The 16654-nt window shown below is 54.3% G+C and overlaps 1 protein-coding gene across 1 annotated transcript in view; it reads right to left on the minus strand.

The window, feature by feature from the left end:
• PDZD4 (PDZ domain containing 4) overlaps positions 1 to 13370 on the minus strand; it is a 29598-nt gene extending 16228 nt beyond the window's left edge. Inside the window, 1 exon segment of the mRNA XM_032265234.1 lies at positions 12946 to 13370. Coding sequence (XP_032121125.1) covers positions 12946 to 13005 — 60 coding nt within the window. The 5' untranslated portion in view covers positions 13006 to 13370.
• Between the last annotated feature and the right edge of the window lie 3284 nt (positions 13371 to 16654).

Here is a 16654-nt window from a genome sequence, read left to right on the forward strand (position 1 = left end):
CCGCAAGCACAGGGGGCGGGTGAGCGGTAGTGCTGAGGCTGGAGGATCACCTGAGCATTGGGAGGTCGAAGCTGCAGTGAGTCAAGATTGTTCCACGGCACTGCAGCCTGGGCAACAGACTGAAACTCTGTCTCAAAAATAATAATAAAAAACAAATAAATAAAAATTTACAAAACAAAAGCATGACATGGACGCGCTCACCTGGGGAATGGGTGTAGACAAGAACCCGAGAGGCCCAGGGAAAGTCCCGGGCGCCCTGACTTGGAGCGGGTGGGAGCGGGAAGCAGAGGAGCAGTTCCTGCACTGGGTGGGAGCCCGGGAGGGGAGGGCGAAGGTGGAGCGTGCACCTCAGGATTTGCTAAGACGTGGGAGGGGTCGGGTGGGGAAGCTCGGTCTGCATCGACACAGCCGACACAGCCTTACGGAGCTTTTTGCAGAGAAGGAGCAGGGGCAACTCCAGCAGCTGAGCTCTCATCAGCGTTTTTAGGGACATCAGAGTGGCAGCTGAATGCCAATGGAAGAGCAATTCGTAAGGCCGGGGGAAGTGCTGGCACCACTTTCCCCGCATGAGGGGGACATTTGGGCAAGGGAGGGGGCAAAACGGAGCAGGCGAGCCAGGCGCGACGCGAAGTCGGCCCCATGGACAGTCGCTGTGGGGTGGCGATCTCCGACAGCGTAAGGCACTGCGGGGGCCTTGGGGGAGGCAGGAAGTGGGGAGCCGTGGCCGGCGAGGGCGGGGCCCCAAGCACGCTCGCCCCGCCCCCTGAGCACGGAGCGGCAGACAAAGAGCGGGCGGCAGCGGCGGCAGAGGGGCGGCTGCGGCCGCGAGAGCAGAGGCAGCCAACTCTCATCTCTACGCCGCCACACTGGTGGCTGGACTGGCAGCACTACTGCCCACCCGCCCCGCCACCCCCGCCGGGGGCTGAGCTCTGTCTCCGGGCCCTGCCTTAGGAACCCTCTGGCACCCACCGGGGGCAAGCGCGCAGCCGGGTGGGGCGCGACGCCCTCCTGCTGATCAGGGATCTCTGGAAGCCGAGAAGAGGGGCAGGAGAGGCTAAGAAAACTGTTGTGAAACTCGCAATCCCAAGTGCTTGTCACATGGCGCCTGCGACCCCTTTCACTCACACTGGCAACGCTAGGGGTGTGAGATGAAGCCATATCACTTCTAGGGGCCCCATGGCTGCCACGTTCGGACTCTCCTTTCCCCACTGCTGTAGAATAGGAAACAGGCTGGGGAAGGATGGACACAGGAAGTTATCCTCTGCCAGGGGCCGAGTTCTGACCCACCTGCCGGCTCTCAGCTCTGCGTCTGGAGTATCCAGGACACCTTGGAAGCCGTTGTGACTCTAGCCTCCACGCCAAGTCAGGTATCAGGGGGATGTCCCGACTGGTAGAGCATCGGAGGAGAAAGGAGAAGCCAGGAGCTCACTACATTCATCCACTCAGTGGCCCAGCAGAAGTCCCCATTCATGCTTCCCCAGCTCGGGATTTGGAAAACTGTCGCCGACAAGGATGTCGGAACATCTGCAGATTCCCGCACCTGCTCTGCCAGTTTCTACACACACACATTTGCAGCACCGTTTGAAAGCAAGATGCCATCACTCCCGATCTCCGTGGAACCAGAACACCCTTAGCAGGGAATCCCGCACTCATACAACAGGCCAGCCTCACATCTCCCCAGCTGTCCTGCTAACACCCTTACAGCTTTTTTAAAAATCTAGGATTTGAGGCCAGGCACGGTGGCTCACACCTGTAATCCCAGCACTCTGGGAGGCCAAGGTGGTATATCACCTGAGGTTAGAAGTTCCAGATCAGCCTAACCTACATGTGGAAGCCCAGTCTCTACTAACAGTTCAAAAATAGCCGTGCATGGTGGCACAGCCTGTAGCCCCAGCTACCTGGGAGGCTGAGGCAGGAGAACTGCTTGAACCTGGGAGGCGGAGGTTGAAGTGAGCTGACATGGTGCCATTGCACTCCAGCCTGGGCAACAAGAGCAAAATTCTCTCAAAAACAAAACAAACAAACAAATCTAGAATTCAATCAAAAAGCACACATATTACATTCGGTTGTTTGGTCTCCAGTCATTATGTCTCCTCTCTTTTAATCTAGAAAAATCTATAATTTTTTTTACTTTAATGACAGTGACCCCTTGGAAGAGACCAGTCCTTATGGAACGTGCCTGATTCATTCCGAGGTGAGATTCAGGTTGAGCATTTTGACAAGAGCGCCTTGCAGGAGACGCTGTACCTCTCCTCCCTGAGCCCCGCATCAGGCAGCAGGCAGGGTCGGATGCTCAGCTGGATCACGTGGTCCAAGTGGCAGCTGCCAGATCTCTCTCTAGTAAAGCTGCATTTTCCCTTCCCGATTCACTGTTAATTTGGGGTAATATTTGGAGACTCTGTGAATATTCTTTTTACTGGAATATTCAGTTACTGGATGGCAAAACCATTGGATGCCCAGCAACCTGAATCAATTACTGCCCAGCAACCTGGGTATCCAATAGTTTTGCCATCCAGTAACTGATTCAGGCATTGGTGGCTGCAAAATGTCTCCACTGTTGTGTAAGAATCCTAGCAGGGACAAAGAGGAGGCAGGCCCAGGAAGTAGCATGGCTGCTCACGCCCCCAGCTGCCTGGGCAAGCCACACCACCCACCTCCATAACTCTGTGCCCACCCTTTCTGCCCTGCCCAGCGGCAGAAGAGAGAGAAGTATGGGAGGGCTTCATCTCCAAACCCTTTGAGCAGTTAGTGGGGGGAAGGGGTGTCTGGGTGTCCATGAGAGACGTGTATACTGGTGGGGTGCATGTGATAGGGAAGGTACCATGGATATACTCGCGGTCCCTACCCAAGGCCCTAGCTACTCGCAGCCAGTGGCATCGACATCACCTGGGGGGCCTGTGAGAAATGCAGAATCCCAGGCCCCACGCTGGTGGCTCAGTCAGAAAGTGCACTTTAACAAGGGCTTCCGGTGGAAGGTGGCGCTGCACTGTCCCAGAGCGAACCCTGGAGGAACCAGGGCAAACCTCAGCGAAGGCCTTCTGCACCAGGCAGGCGCTTTCAAGCATGTCTCCTGCTCCTCGCTTCCCCTTTTCTCCCTGAAGTCCAGGGTGTGCTGATGACTCATCAATCCACCTGGCCCCCACCTTTCCAGAAGAGACGTGGCCTCACAGACGTGTCTGTAGTCCTGGCTCAGAAGCAGACAGAAGGCCTGGAGCAGTGGCTCATGCCTGTAATCCCAGCACTTTGGGAGGCCGAGGCGGGCAGATTATCTGAGGTCAGGAGTTTGAGTCCAGCCTGGCCAACATGGTGACATCCTGTCTCTACTAAAAATACAAAAATTAGCTGGGCGTGGTTGTGTGTGCCTGTAACCTCAGCTACTCGGGAGACTGAAGCAGGAGAATTGCTTGAACCCAGGAGCTGGAGGCTGCAGTGAGCTGAGATCACACCACTGCCCTCCAGCCTGGAGGACAGAGCGAGACTCCGTCTCAAAGGGAAAAAAAAGCAGACAGGAAAGAGGGGTGTCCTACACTTTGCACAGGAAAAGCCATTATCAAGATCAACCTTCGGGTACATGTTCACAGCTTTCCAAGCACGTGGCCCAGCAACTGAAACCCATCCTCCCACCCACCTCGGGCTGGCCTGGCTGGCTAAGGACACAGTTCACATCTAGCAGCAATCAAAGCAATATTCCCTCTGCAGCGTTTTTCATTCTCAATGCTCCAAGCAGGCATAAGGACAGGCAGAATGCACCAACAGGGAGGACATCTTGCCCAGCCCTGCAACCTCCAAGCCCAGGGTGCTCAGCCTCACCTCCTCCAGCCAAGCTCCTGTGCAAAATGACCACATCTGCCTCCGCATTGGTCCCTGTCACTCTGTTTTTGGTTTGTTTGTTTCTATTTTTGTTTTTAGACACGGTCTGGCTCCATTGCCTGGCTGGAGTGCAGTGGCACAATCACAGCTCACAGCACCCTCCAACTCCTGGACTCAAACAATCCTCCTGCCTCAGCCTCCCCAGTAGCTGGGACTAGAGGTGCATGCCACCATGCCCAAACAATTTTTTTATTTTTGTAGAGACAAGGTGTCGATATGTTGCCCAGGCTGTCCTAACTAATATTATAGTACATCACACTTCTTCACAAATCAGGGGTCTCTTTCCTAAAAAATTCTCAGAATAATATTGGACCCTCTTCTGTTGCTGGACATTAACTGTAACATATCCAGACATAAGGCCTTCTCCATGTGAGTTCCTTTTTTTTTTTTTTTTGAGAGACAGGTCTCCCTCTGTTGCCCAGGCTGGAGTGCAGTGGCACAATCTCAGCTCACTGCAACCTCCGCCTCCCAGGTTCAGGGATTCTCCTGCCTCAGCCTCCTAAGTAGCTGGGATTATAGGCACGCACCACCATGCCTGGCTAATTTTTTTATTTTTAGTAGAGATGGGGTTTCACCATGTTGGCCAGGCTGGTCTCAAACTCCTGGCCTCAAGTGATCTACCAGCTTCGGCCTCCCAAAGCACTGGGATTTGTAATTTCCACTTTTTTTTTTTTCTTTCTTTTTTTTTTAGAGGAAGAACGAGGGAAAGAAAGAAAAAGAATAAAGGAAAGGAAGAAAGAGGAAGAAGAAGAGGGAGAGAGAACAGGGGTGTTGCTTTATTGCCCGGGCTAGAATGCAGTCTAAAACTGTGTATGCCTGTAATTGTGTTTAATAATAGAGACATTAAAAAAAAATGAGGGAAGAAAATAATTAACAAGCAGCCAACCAATATTTCATTTAAACCTGTAAATATGTGTGATGCAGTACTGATAAAAGTATATATTTTGTGTATTTAAAGTGGAGAGTTCTATGAATGTTAATTAAGTCTACTTGTTCCGGATCTGAGTTCAAGTCCTAAATATCGATGTTAACTTTCTGTCTCATTGATCTATCTAATATTGATGTTGACGTCTCCCACTATTATTGTGTGGGAGTCCAAGTCTCTTTATAAGTCTTATATATCGGCCGGGTGCGGTGGCTCAAGCCTGTAATCCCAGCACTTTGGGAGGCCGAGGCGGGTGGATCACGAGGTCAAGAGATCGAGACCATCCTGGCCAACACGGTGAAACCCCGTCTCTACTAAAAATACAAAAAATTAGCTGGGCGTGGTGGTGCGTGCCTGTAATCCCAGCTACTCAGGAGGCTGAGGCAGTAGAATTGCCTGAACCCAGGAGGCGGAGGTTGCGGTGAGCCGAGATCGCGCCATTGCACTCCAGCCTGGGTAACATGAGTAAAACCCCGTCTCAAAACAAAAAAAAAAAAAAAAAAAAAAGTCTTATATATCTGGGTATTTCTGTATTGGGTGCATAGATGTTTAGGATCTTTAGCTCTTCTTGTTACATTGATCCTTTTATCTTTATGTAATATCCTTCTTTGCTTCTTTTGATCTTTGTTGCTTTGAAATCTATTTTATCAGCAAAAATTGCAACTCCTGCTTTGTATTTATTTATTTTAGCTCTCCATTTGGTTGGTAAATTTTTCTCCATCCCTTTGTTTTGAGTCTTTGTGTATCCTTGCATGTGAGATGGATCTGGATGGGTCTTGGCTTTTTTGGCCTGTCTGTGTCTTTGGATTGGGAGGTTTAGTCGATTTAAATTTAGAATTAATAACAATATACGTGTGTTTGATACTGTCATTTAATGTTAGCTGGCTGTTTTGCCCATTAGTTGATGCAATTTCTTAATTATGTTGATGTTCTTTATTTTTTGGTATTTTTTAGAAAGGCTGATACTGGTTGTTCCTTTCTATGTGTAGTGGTTCTTTCAGAAGCTCTTGTAAAGCAGGCCTGGTGGTGATGAAATCTCTGAGTGCTTGCTTGTTCACAAAAGATTTTATTTTTCCTTCGCTTATGAAGCTTAGTTTGGCTGGATGTAAAATTCTGGGTTGAAAGTTCTTTTCTTTAAGGATGTTGAATATTGGCCCCCACTCTCTTCTGTCTTGTAGGGTTTCTGCTGAGAGATCTGCTGTGAGTCTGATGGGCTTCCCTTTATGGGTAACCTGACCTTTCTCTCTGGCTGCCCTCAGTATTTTCTCTTTCATTTCAACCCTAGTGAATCTGGCGATTATGTGCCTTGAGGTTGGTCTTCTTGAGGAATATTTTTGTGGTGTTCTCTGTATTTCCTGGAGTTGAATATTGTCCTGCCTTGCTAGGTTGGGAAAGTTTTCCTGAATAATATCCTGAAGTGTATTTTCCAGCTTGGATTGATTCTCTTCGTCACATTCAGGTACACCTATCAAACATAGATTAGGTCTTTTCACATAGTCCCATATGTGCACTTTTTTTTTTTTGAAACAGAGTCTTGCTCTGTCACCCAGGCTAGAGTGCAATGGCACGATCAAGGCTTACTGCAACCTCCACCTGCAAGGTTCAAGCAATTCTCCTGCCTCAGCCTCCGAGTACCTGGGACTACAGGTGCAGAGCACCATGCCCGGCTAATTTTTTGTATTTTTAGTACAGACTAAGTTTCACCATGTTGGCCAGGCTGGTCTTGAATTCCTGACCTCATGATCTGCCTGCCTCGGCCTCCCAAAGTTCTGGGATTACAGGCGGAGCCAAGGCACCAGGCCAATTTCCACTTCTTAATGACCAACTGAATGGTCTGAGGGCAGCAGCTCCCCCTCCACCCAGTGAGATCCCCGGGGGACACGCTGTCTGCTTTCCTCATCACAATGACCCTCGAAGGCAAACACTCATTTCACAGGTGAGGAAACTGAGGCACTGGGCCAGTAAACCATGCAGCCACTTGCCACTGGCCACATAGCTGTCAGTTGGTGGCTGCCTCCATTCCCTTCTCCACGCTGCACTGCCTTCTCTGGCAGGGCCCCGAAGTAGAAGGAAGGAAAGGACGCCGGCTCAGCCTGCCCCCCTCGATGTGTGCGTGTGGTCACAGAGTTCCTGTCCTAAAGCTTTGGTGAGGTCTGTTGCTGGGTGGTAACCCGCACATCTTCATGATATGTCATACGTGAACCTGGTGAACCGTCACCGTCACCACTGTCAGGACAGTGGCCACTTCTATCTTCCCCAAAAGTGTCCTCGTGCCCCTCTGCCCATCCCTGCAACCACGAATCTGCTCTCTGGCCCTATCGAATTTAATTTCAGCAGATCAGACAGGCCTCAGGAACCCCAACGCAAGGGCGGAAGGGGCATTCTACAATCATGGGACAATGGCACAGAGCGGGGGTGACCTGGTCCAGAAGATAGCAGGCGGAATTCAGTGTCCTGCCCTCTGTGTCCCGCCCTCTGTGTCCCGCCCTCTGTGTCCCGCCCTCTGTGTCCCGCCCTCTGTGTCCCGCCCTCTGTGTCCCGCCCTCTGTGTCCCGCCCTCTGTTCTCCCGAAACACAAGGACTTCCCCCAGACCTGCTGCTTCCCCAGTCAGCTTCTGCGGCCGGATCACTGAGGTGACCGAGAGGCCAGCTTTCCCCTGGAAGGGTGGAAGCCAGTGTGGCTGTCACAGGAAGCCCCGTGCAAGCAGGAGGGAGCCAGCGAACCTACCCTGCTCGGTGGGTGGGAGAGCAGCCTGGAGGAAGACATCGCTGAAGAGGGGACACTGGCTGCCACCCTCACTCGGGCACTCCAGCAGCACTGTCTCTGCCCCACATTGCTTGTGTGCTGGTGATGGTCTTCCCCCTTATAAAAAGGGGAGCCCGGAGGGAGAAGCGAAGCCCTGTCTGCAGTGTCTCCCTGCTGAATACCCCACACCCAGGATGGCTGTCAGCACCGTGGGGGCTCAGCATGTAGGTGCTTTAGGCAAGAATGCCCAGGAGACCACCAGAAGGGCTGGCCAGGTACCCTTTGGCCTCCCCCGATGTGGACGGAGGGGAGAAGACAGGTGGTCCTGACCCACTCCCCCTGTAAAGCCTAAGTAGGGCGGGCAGGAGGCCAGTTCCGTGCACCAGGGATTTATCCCCCAAGCATCTCCAGTGTGCCTGGATGCTAGCAAGCACATCATGGTGTTGGGGGGTGGGGGGTGCCAAGGCCAGAGAGACAAGTTCAGCAGAGTGTGGACCATGATGAGATATAAGACAAGGGGGCCAGGTGACAGTGGAGGCACATGGGCTGCAGTAAAGGCTCCAGAGCTGGGGGCATGTGGCTTCCTGCCCTCCATTCCGGGCAACTGCACTACTTCCTTCCCCGAGCTCAACACACAGTAATCCTTCATTTTCAGGGAGGCCCCAGATTTTCTTAACGAGGAGAATATGACTGGAATATAGGAATGGGGCTGAGGTTCCGACACAACACACGAAGTGCCTGTGACAGCCCACATCCGTGGAATAAAGGAACAAAACCATGTGCTCATCTCATCACAGAAGCAGCACTGGGCAAATCCCACATCTCCCACGATAAAAACAAACTAGGAACAGAATGGAACTTCCTTACCCTGATAAAGGACAGCCATGAAAAAGCCACAGCTAACTTTATACCCCCAGTAAAAGACTGGAAGCTTCTTTCCCTCTAAGATGAGGAACAAGGGAAAGACACTCACCGTCCCTTGTATTTGACATTGTACTAGAGACTATAGCCAGAACAAATTAACAAGAAAAATAAATCCAAGGGGCCAGGCTTGGTGGCTTTCATTGGTAATCCCAGCACTTTGGGAGGCCGAGGTGGGTGGGATTGCTTGAGGCCAAGAGTTTGAGACTAGCCTGGACAACATGGCAAAACCTTGTCTCTACTAAAAATACAAAAATTAGCCGGGCATGGTGGTGCATGCCTGTAATCCCAGCTACATGGGAGGCTGAGGCAGGAGAATCGCTTGAATCCAGAAGGTGGAGGCTGCAGTGTGCCAAGATTGTATCACTGCACTCCAGCCTGGGCAACAGAGTGAGACTGTGTCTCAAAAAAAAAAAAAAAAGAAAAAAAGAAATCGAAGGCATCCAGATTGGAAAGGAAGAAGAACAACTCTTTATTTGCCAGTGACATGATACTAATATGCAGATAATCCTGAGGAATCCACTAAAAAGAATATATTTAATAAACAATTTTAGTAAGGTTGCAAGATATAGGATAAATGTACAAAAATCAATTATATATATATATATATATATATTTTTTTTTTTTTTTTTTTTTGAGACAGAGTCCTGCTCTGTCACCCAGGCTGGAGTGCAGTGGCACAATCTCAGCTCACTGCAACCTCTGCCTCTGGGGTTCAAGCGATTCTCCTGCCTCAGTCTCCAGAGTAGCTGGGATTACAGGCACACACCACCATGTCTGGCTAATTATTTTGTATTTTTAGTAGAGATGGGGTTTCATCATGTTGGCCAGGCTGGTCTCGAGCTCCTGACCTCAGGTGATCCACCCGCCTCAGCCTCCCAGAGTGCTGGAATTACAGACTTGAGCCACCAAGCTCAGCCAATCAATTGTATTTCTATACAGTACCAATGAGAAACCTGAAAGTAAAATTAAGAAAACAGTTCTATTTATGATAGCATAATAAAGAATAAAATATTCAGGAATAAACTTAACAAAAGTGAAAAACATCATTTAAAGAAGTAAAAGACCTAAATAAATGGAAAACACACCCCATGTTCATGGACAATACTCCCCAAATTGATCCACAATTTCGATGCAATTGCTATCAAAATGTCAGCTGGCTTCTTTCCAGAAACTAACAACCTGATCCTGAAATTCATATGGAAACTCGAGGGACTCAGAATAGACGAAACAGTCTTGAAAAAGATGTACAAAGTTGGAGGACTCTCATTTCCTTATTTCAAAACTTACTACAAAGCTGCAATAATCAAAGCAGTGTGGTGGTGGCATAAGGACAGACATTTTTCCAAAGAAGATACACAAATGGCCAAGCAAGCACAAGAAAAGATGCTCATCATTTAGCTAGCAGGAAGTGCAAATCAAAATCACAATGAGATACCACTTCACACCCAGCAGGACAGCCGTAACAAAAACCCAGGAAATAACAACTGTGGGCAAGGATGTAGAGAAACTGGAACCTTCTGTTGCTGGTGGGAACGTAAAATGGTCACCACCACTGCGGAAAACAGTTCAATGGCTCCTCAAAGCATTAAACAGATGATCACCATATAATCCAGCAATTTCATTTCCAGGTACATACTCAAAAGAATTAAAAGCAAGGACTCAGGTACAAGCAGACCAGTGTTCACAGCAGCACTATTCACAACAGCCCAAGGGTGCTGATGAATGGATAAATATTATATTGCATATCACAAAATGAAATATTATTTGGCAATAAAAAGAAACTGACTACTGATACATGGGTGAACCTTGTAAACATTATGATTAATGAAAATCAGACACAAAAGATCAGTTTCTACGAAATGTTTAGAATAAGCAAATCCATAGAGACAGAAAGTAGATTGGTAGGTGCCAGGGGCTAGGAAGTTTGTGGGAGAAATGGGAATGTGACTGCTAGTAAGTGCAGGGTTTCTTTTGGGGTGATGAAAATGTTCTGGAATTACTGGTGTGGGTTGCACAACCTTGTGAATGTACTAAAAACCAGAGTTGTAGACTTTGAAAGGGTAAGCTGTACAGTAGGAGAATTACAACTCAGTACAGCTGTAATTTTGGAAATGCTGTGAGTCATTGGCAGAAAATGGCTTGCAACACAAGGCTAAGCTAGAGACTTGGGGGTTCCTAGCCTGGGGGTCTGGAAGGTGCTGCAGGTGCACATGTGCTTTTTTCTGAAAATCAGACCCTGACAAGGTGCAGAGGCCCAAGGGGGTGCAGATGAGGTCACTCAGGGGAGCCAGGGAGAAGTACTCCCTGAAGATGGAGGACCACCCGTGTTTAAGGAGGCGGGGAGGCAGGCACGGGGTCCTAGAAGCTGACTGGCCTTTTGGAACAAAAGCTCCTTCTCCTCTGAAGAGGCTGGGACAGCTCATGGTTTGCATCGCTTTCCGTATCTACTTTTTTCAGTCCTCTTGTTCTCCCTTAGTTGTAAAGGATAGTTCTCCTCTTAAAACTTCACCCCAGCTTCGAATGGACCAAGGAGGAACGTAGAATGTGCTAGTTTGCAGCCAAACTTTCAATGGAGCTTTCAAAGAGAGCCCAGCAGGAAAGCGCACAGAGGGCGAGTGCGGCAGCGGCCCACCTCCCAGCGGGTCTCCTTGGTGAGGGCAAGTCCCTTCCATGAAGGAGAACTTAGGGCGCAGAGCAGGGACAGGCCCACCCAGGTTCACCTCCCTGAAGGCAGCCCCGACCTGCCGAGGCCTTCCCGGAGGGCTGTGGGGAGTCCCAAAGGCTACCGGTGTTGCGTCCCATGACTCATTTCAGGCCTGGGCTGCAGTTCGGGTCGCTCTCCCCTTTCCACACGTCCCCACGAGGTCGGCCTAGGCCTTAAGTGAAGCGCTACACCAATCCTCCAGGAAAGTCAAGGTGGCCCCGGAGGAATCGCTCGCCGTTTGATGGAATGGCTCCCGAAAAGGAAGCAGTAGGTTGGGACCCAGAGTCCCCGTCAGCCAACACCCAGCCCTGGAGTCCAATACGGACTCCAGAGGACGCCCTCTCGGTCGCATTCCTATCCCACTAGGGGGCTGGCCATGGCCAGACAAGGTTTCCAAACAGCGGGAAAAAGACACGAGGAGTGGCAGTCAGGAACTGACAGAAGAAGGCGGAGGACAGCGAACGGGAGAAGCCGAGGGCCCTGCGCGCTTCCGGAGAAGGGCCAGAGAGAGGGGACCCGGAGGTCCGCCAGGCTGGGGCAAGATTTGCGTCGCAGCCCTGCCCCTCCACTCCCGCACGAGGTGGTCAGGAGAGCTCGGCTCGCAATGTGAAGGCAGTCCCCGTATTCCTGGGAATTCTCCCCCTTGCCCCGCCACGACCCCCATCCCCCAGTCTTCGCCGATACCTGCACGGGTTTCCCAACGTTCTCCCAAGCCAGCACCCTTCCTGCAAAGCACTTGATTCCTTCCCAGTCCTGACCAATAAATTCGGGAGTTGAATCCAGGCCACTAAACGCATACCTGTCTGCGCCCTGTCTGCTCCTGGGTGCCTTGACCTTGACCTCCCTCCACTTAGCCCTAGGGGGTCTCAGCCCACAGCATCCGGGACATTTCTCTAGACAGTTTGCAGGGTGCACACAGAAAGTACACAAATGCGGGGCCGGGGGAGCCTCCGCGCACACAGAGACGGGGCACAGGAACGCACTCACGTAGTCACGCCACGCACAGGCAAGAAGCCCGGCTCCGGGCGGTGGGGCTGGGCTCCAGGTCCGAGCGCGGGGCCCCGCGTCTCCTTCCCTCCCCGCGGCGCCCGGCTGGTCCACGCCCCCCAAAGCCCGGCCGGGAACTGCCGCCTGCAGACAGCCCAACCCGCTGATCCCGGCGGTGCCCACTCATCCGAGACGCCCAAGGCCCGGAAGCCCACCGTTCGGCCAGGGCCAGACGGGAGTGGGTGTCCGGGTGGGCACCCAGCCCCCGGCCGGACTTGGACCGCGCCAGGGGACTCCCGCGCACTCCTACGCTCCAGGCCCGCCGGGATCGAGATTCAGCGCCCCCCGCACGGCGGGCGCCTGGCTCCCTCCTCCGCCCTGGGTCCTGCCGGGAGAGCGTGTGCGGGCAACTGCGCTCGTTGCTATGCAACCTCCATCCCGCGCCCGCCGCCCCGCGCCTCCCGGGACAGAAGCGCGCCCCACCCGGGCCAACCCCAACTTCCCACCCCGGGCTGATCTGGACGCAGGGCTCGCGTCCCAATCTACTCCGGGCGCCCAAGTCATGCGCTCCACACCCCGCCCCCACCCGGCTCTCCTACCCGTGGCTGTTTCCCACGGAGCGCCAACACCCAATAGCCCCAAGATGGGAGGGTGCGGACGGCTCCCTACCTTTTCCTCCTCGAGCCCTCCGGCTCTCCCACGCCCGCCGCCCCGCCGCTCCCGGCCTCCCCACCCGCCCGCTCCTTCTCGCGGAGGGCCGCGCCCCCGCCGCAGCGCCGGCCGCCCTACCTGCAGCATCACTTTGTACTGCTCCTCCGGTTTCTGGACCACGCACATATTACATCCCATGGTGCTGGCCGGCGAGGGGAGGCGGAGGGCGGGAACAGGAAGACGCCTTTCACTGACCCGTGAGCGGGACCTCGGGTCCCGGGCCGGGGCCAGGGGCCATACCCTGGCGCTGGGGGCGGGCCGCTTAGCGGGGGAGGGGGGCACGCCCCCAAGGAGGGGGCAGTGGCTCGCCCCTCGGGTTAACTCTTCGCTGGCCGAGGCCAGGCGCGGGCATGCTCCCTCGCACCCGGCCAGGAGAAAAAGGGCAGCGGGGGATGGGCGGGCGAGCCGGGCGTTGCCAGGCTACGGCCCCCCAGGGAGAGCGGGGGCGCGCCGGGCCGCCGGGGGCCGTCAGGGACCGTCAGGGGTCGTGGGCCGCGCGCCTCCCCGCCTGCGGGGCCCGCCGCTGCCGCTGCCGCTGCCGCCTCCGGCTCCCGCCCATGGCCGCCAGCCCCGGGAACCCGGGCCTCGCTCTCGGCGCCGCGGCCCGGCCCGCGACAGGGGGGCGGCGGCGCGGCGGCGGCCCCCGCCCGCGGCCAGGCCAGCGCCCGCGCTCCTGCCTCGCCCGGCCACGCTCTTGGCGCTCCCGGCGCCCGCTCTCCGGCCGGCAGTTGCCGGCCCTCTCCAGCTCCCGCCCGGGACAACGGGCACGCGCGCGCGCCCACGGAGGCGGGGGAGGGGCGCGGGGACGGGGCGCACGCGCGCCGGGAGGGGCAGGGAGGGGAGCGGGGCCGACTGCGGGAGGGAGCGGCTGGGGCGCTGGAGCGGGCGCGGGAAGCCGGGGGCGGGCGCTCGACGGAAGCGGGTGGGGGTCCCCGGCACCCCACGACACCCGACGTCCGGTCCCGAGGAGTGGGCGCCCGGCACGTTGTCTGCCCGATGCCGCTCTGAGAGAGGGGTCCTGCCAGGAGGAGCAGTCTCCTGGGTTCCCCGGAGAGAGCCCGCGATTTCAGCCCCTCTCCGGGGTCGTGGAAGCAGCAGCCCTCACGCGTCTGCTCCTTCCTCCGGTTTCTCCTCAAATGACTGCATCCCTCCTTCAACTCAGCCATTCTCTGCTGTCTTTGAAACGGACACCTTTGTTTAAAACAATAAAGAAAGAAAAAGGATAAACGAAGCGTGGGGAGGGGGTGTGTCGTCGGGAGAGGGGCCAGCCGGGGTCACCTACCTGTTCCTCAGCCCCAGCCCTCACCCGGCCCCCGCTTTCACAGCCCTTCCATCTCTTCCTCTTCGCTCCCACCATCTGCCCCCTCTTCTTGGACAGGCCTGGAGGGAGAAGGCTTTTGCCTGGAAAGCAGCAGCAGGTGGAGGGCTGAGGTCCCAGGGGGTGCCCCGGCTGCAGGAGATCACTTGGAGAAATTGCCACATGCTTCATTTCCAGGCTTGGGCAAGTGAGGGAAACCCAGCCACACCGGGCTGTTTAATTAGAGCTCTTCCTTTCCTCCCAGACTCCTGGTTAGAGGACAAATCAGGAATGGCGGGCCTGCCCAGAATCTGGAGACGGTAGGTGAGTTTCTTACCCGGGGCTTCTCCCGCAAAGCATAACTTGAGACAATGGCTGGTGTGTCAGTTACAACTTGCCACCCAATGGCTGGCTGGTCTTGAGAAATGGCATCATACTGAGGGCTCAGCATCCGTGTCAGCTGCTGGTGGGGCTGGTGGGTGGAACATTCCAGATGAGCCTTAACAAGAGAAAGTCTTTGCCATCGGGCTTACACAGAGCCTCCAGCCCTCCCACCAGTGTCCATTTCATCCTGGGGAGAAGCTGGCTGACCTCCACCAGATGGTCCCCTCTGTCCAATAGCTTATGGCACACCCCCTCCACACTGCATGCTCCCCAGCGGCGTGGGCGAGAACATGGGGCTCCACACACACTTCCTGAGCACTCCTGTAGGCACCTCTTCGCCCCACCTGTCTCTTCCGCCAATCTTCCTCCACCCAGGTACCTGACCAATCAACCTGGCCATTTTCCACAGACCAGGGATCATGGCCACCTTCATCTCAGGCCGTTTCTCCCTCTACAAAGTAGGCAACCTAGTGTCTTGCTCCCTAGGAGGATGTCCCCTCACCACTGTCCCTCAGGGCCACCTTGCGTGGGATCTCAGTGAGGCAGCAGGTGTTTTTCTTTTTTTTTTTTTTTTGAGACGGAGTTTCGATCTTTTTACCCAGGCTGGAGTGCAATGGCGCGATCTCGGCTCACCGCAACCTCCGCCTCCTGGGTTCAGGCAATTCTCCTGCCTCAGCCTCCCGAGTAGCTGGGATTACAGGCACGCGCCACCATGCCCAGCTAATTTTTTGTAGTTTTAGTAGAGACGGGGTTTCACTATGTTGACCAGGATGGTCTCGATCTCTTGACCTCGTGATCCACCCGCCTCGGCCTCCCAAAGTGCTGGGATTACAGGCTTGAGCCACCGCGCCCGGCCGTCAGCAGGTGTTTTCCTTAGTGCCGACATGAGATGACCTGTCGAGGACCTGGCTCTGAGTTAGTCATGGGGACACCCCACCACCACCACCCATGAGGCCTTAATGTGAGCTGAGGGGGTGTACCAGTGTGAAAGAGCCAAGTGACGGGAGGGGGTTTGGGGGGAGGGAGGGGGGTCTGGACTGCCTGATGCCTCACACTGATGCCTCAGTGTGCCATCTCCATGTCAATACTCAGTTCAGAATAGGCAGCTCGAGTCACACAGGCCCTGGATGCCCCATGGTCAGGCTCTAAGTCTCTCCTAGGGCCCAGTAGCATGGCCACGGCTGTGTTTTTCTCAGTGGTGAGTAGCTCTGCCACCGAAGGTGCGGCCCTGCTGCAGCCCCCATGGTCCCTGCTGGGATCCTTCCATTGAGGCTTCCCGACGGCTGCGCACAGCATCCTGGCCTACCATGGACAGATCCCTCCCGCACCATCAGGTTGGCGGGCTCTCTCGGCTAGTGGCAGAGCAGCTTGCCATGCAGCCCAGTCCTTCTGCAGGGTCCTTTCTTGCTCTGGATCCCACGAAAAACAGGTATTGGTTAGCTGGGCATGGTGGCACTTACCTGTAGTCCTAGCTACTCAGGAGGCTGAGGCGGGAGGATCGCTGGCCCCAGGAATTCAATGTTACAGGGAGCTGTGATTGCACCACTGCACTCCAGCCAGGGCCACAGAGTGAGACTCGTCTGTAAAAAAACAAATCAAACAAAGAACTGGTCTTGCCTGTGCGTCTCAAGGCCCACTCCATTAGACAGTCCACCAGTTTGGTGATCTGCACAGCATCTTACCAGATAAATCCGTTTTCTTGCTAAAGTTAGTCAGCTTAAACCCTAACAAATACACACCCCTGGGAGAGCGTTCGTGAGGAAGGACATGAGGGACAGCTGCTCCTGGGGCAGCCACTGTGCTCAGCTTGAGTACAGCACAGTGACATCCAGCAGTGAGGCTGGAGCGGGACATCTGGCTCAAATAGAGACAGGGTGAAAGCAACACCACCATGCTCCCCAGGTCACTCCAGCGTTCTCTAACCTGAAGATGTGTGTGTGTCTGGCCCAGATTCCTATCTGGATGGGTACTATCTTATTCTGTGCTGCTGAGGTAGGTCCCTGCTCTCCCTTCATGTCCCAGAGCTTGGACCTACTGAGGACACCATGACACCCCACAGAAGGGCTCCACTCTGACCCACCATAGACAGCTGCAAAAAGGCCATAG

The sequence above is a fragment of the Sapajus apella genome, unplaced genomic scaffold (assembly GCF_009761245.1).
Source record: "Sapajus apella isolate SASKATOON/1434 unplaced genomic scaffold, GSC_monkey_1.0 scaffold149, whole genome shotgun sequence".
NCBI lineage: Eukaryota > Metazoa > Chordata > Mammalia > Primates > Cebidae > Sapajus > Sapajus apella.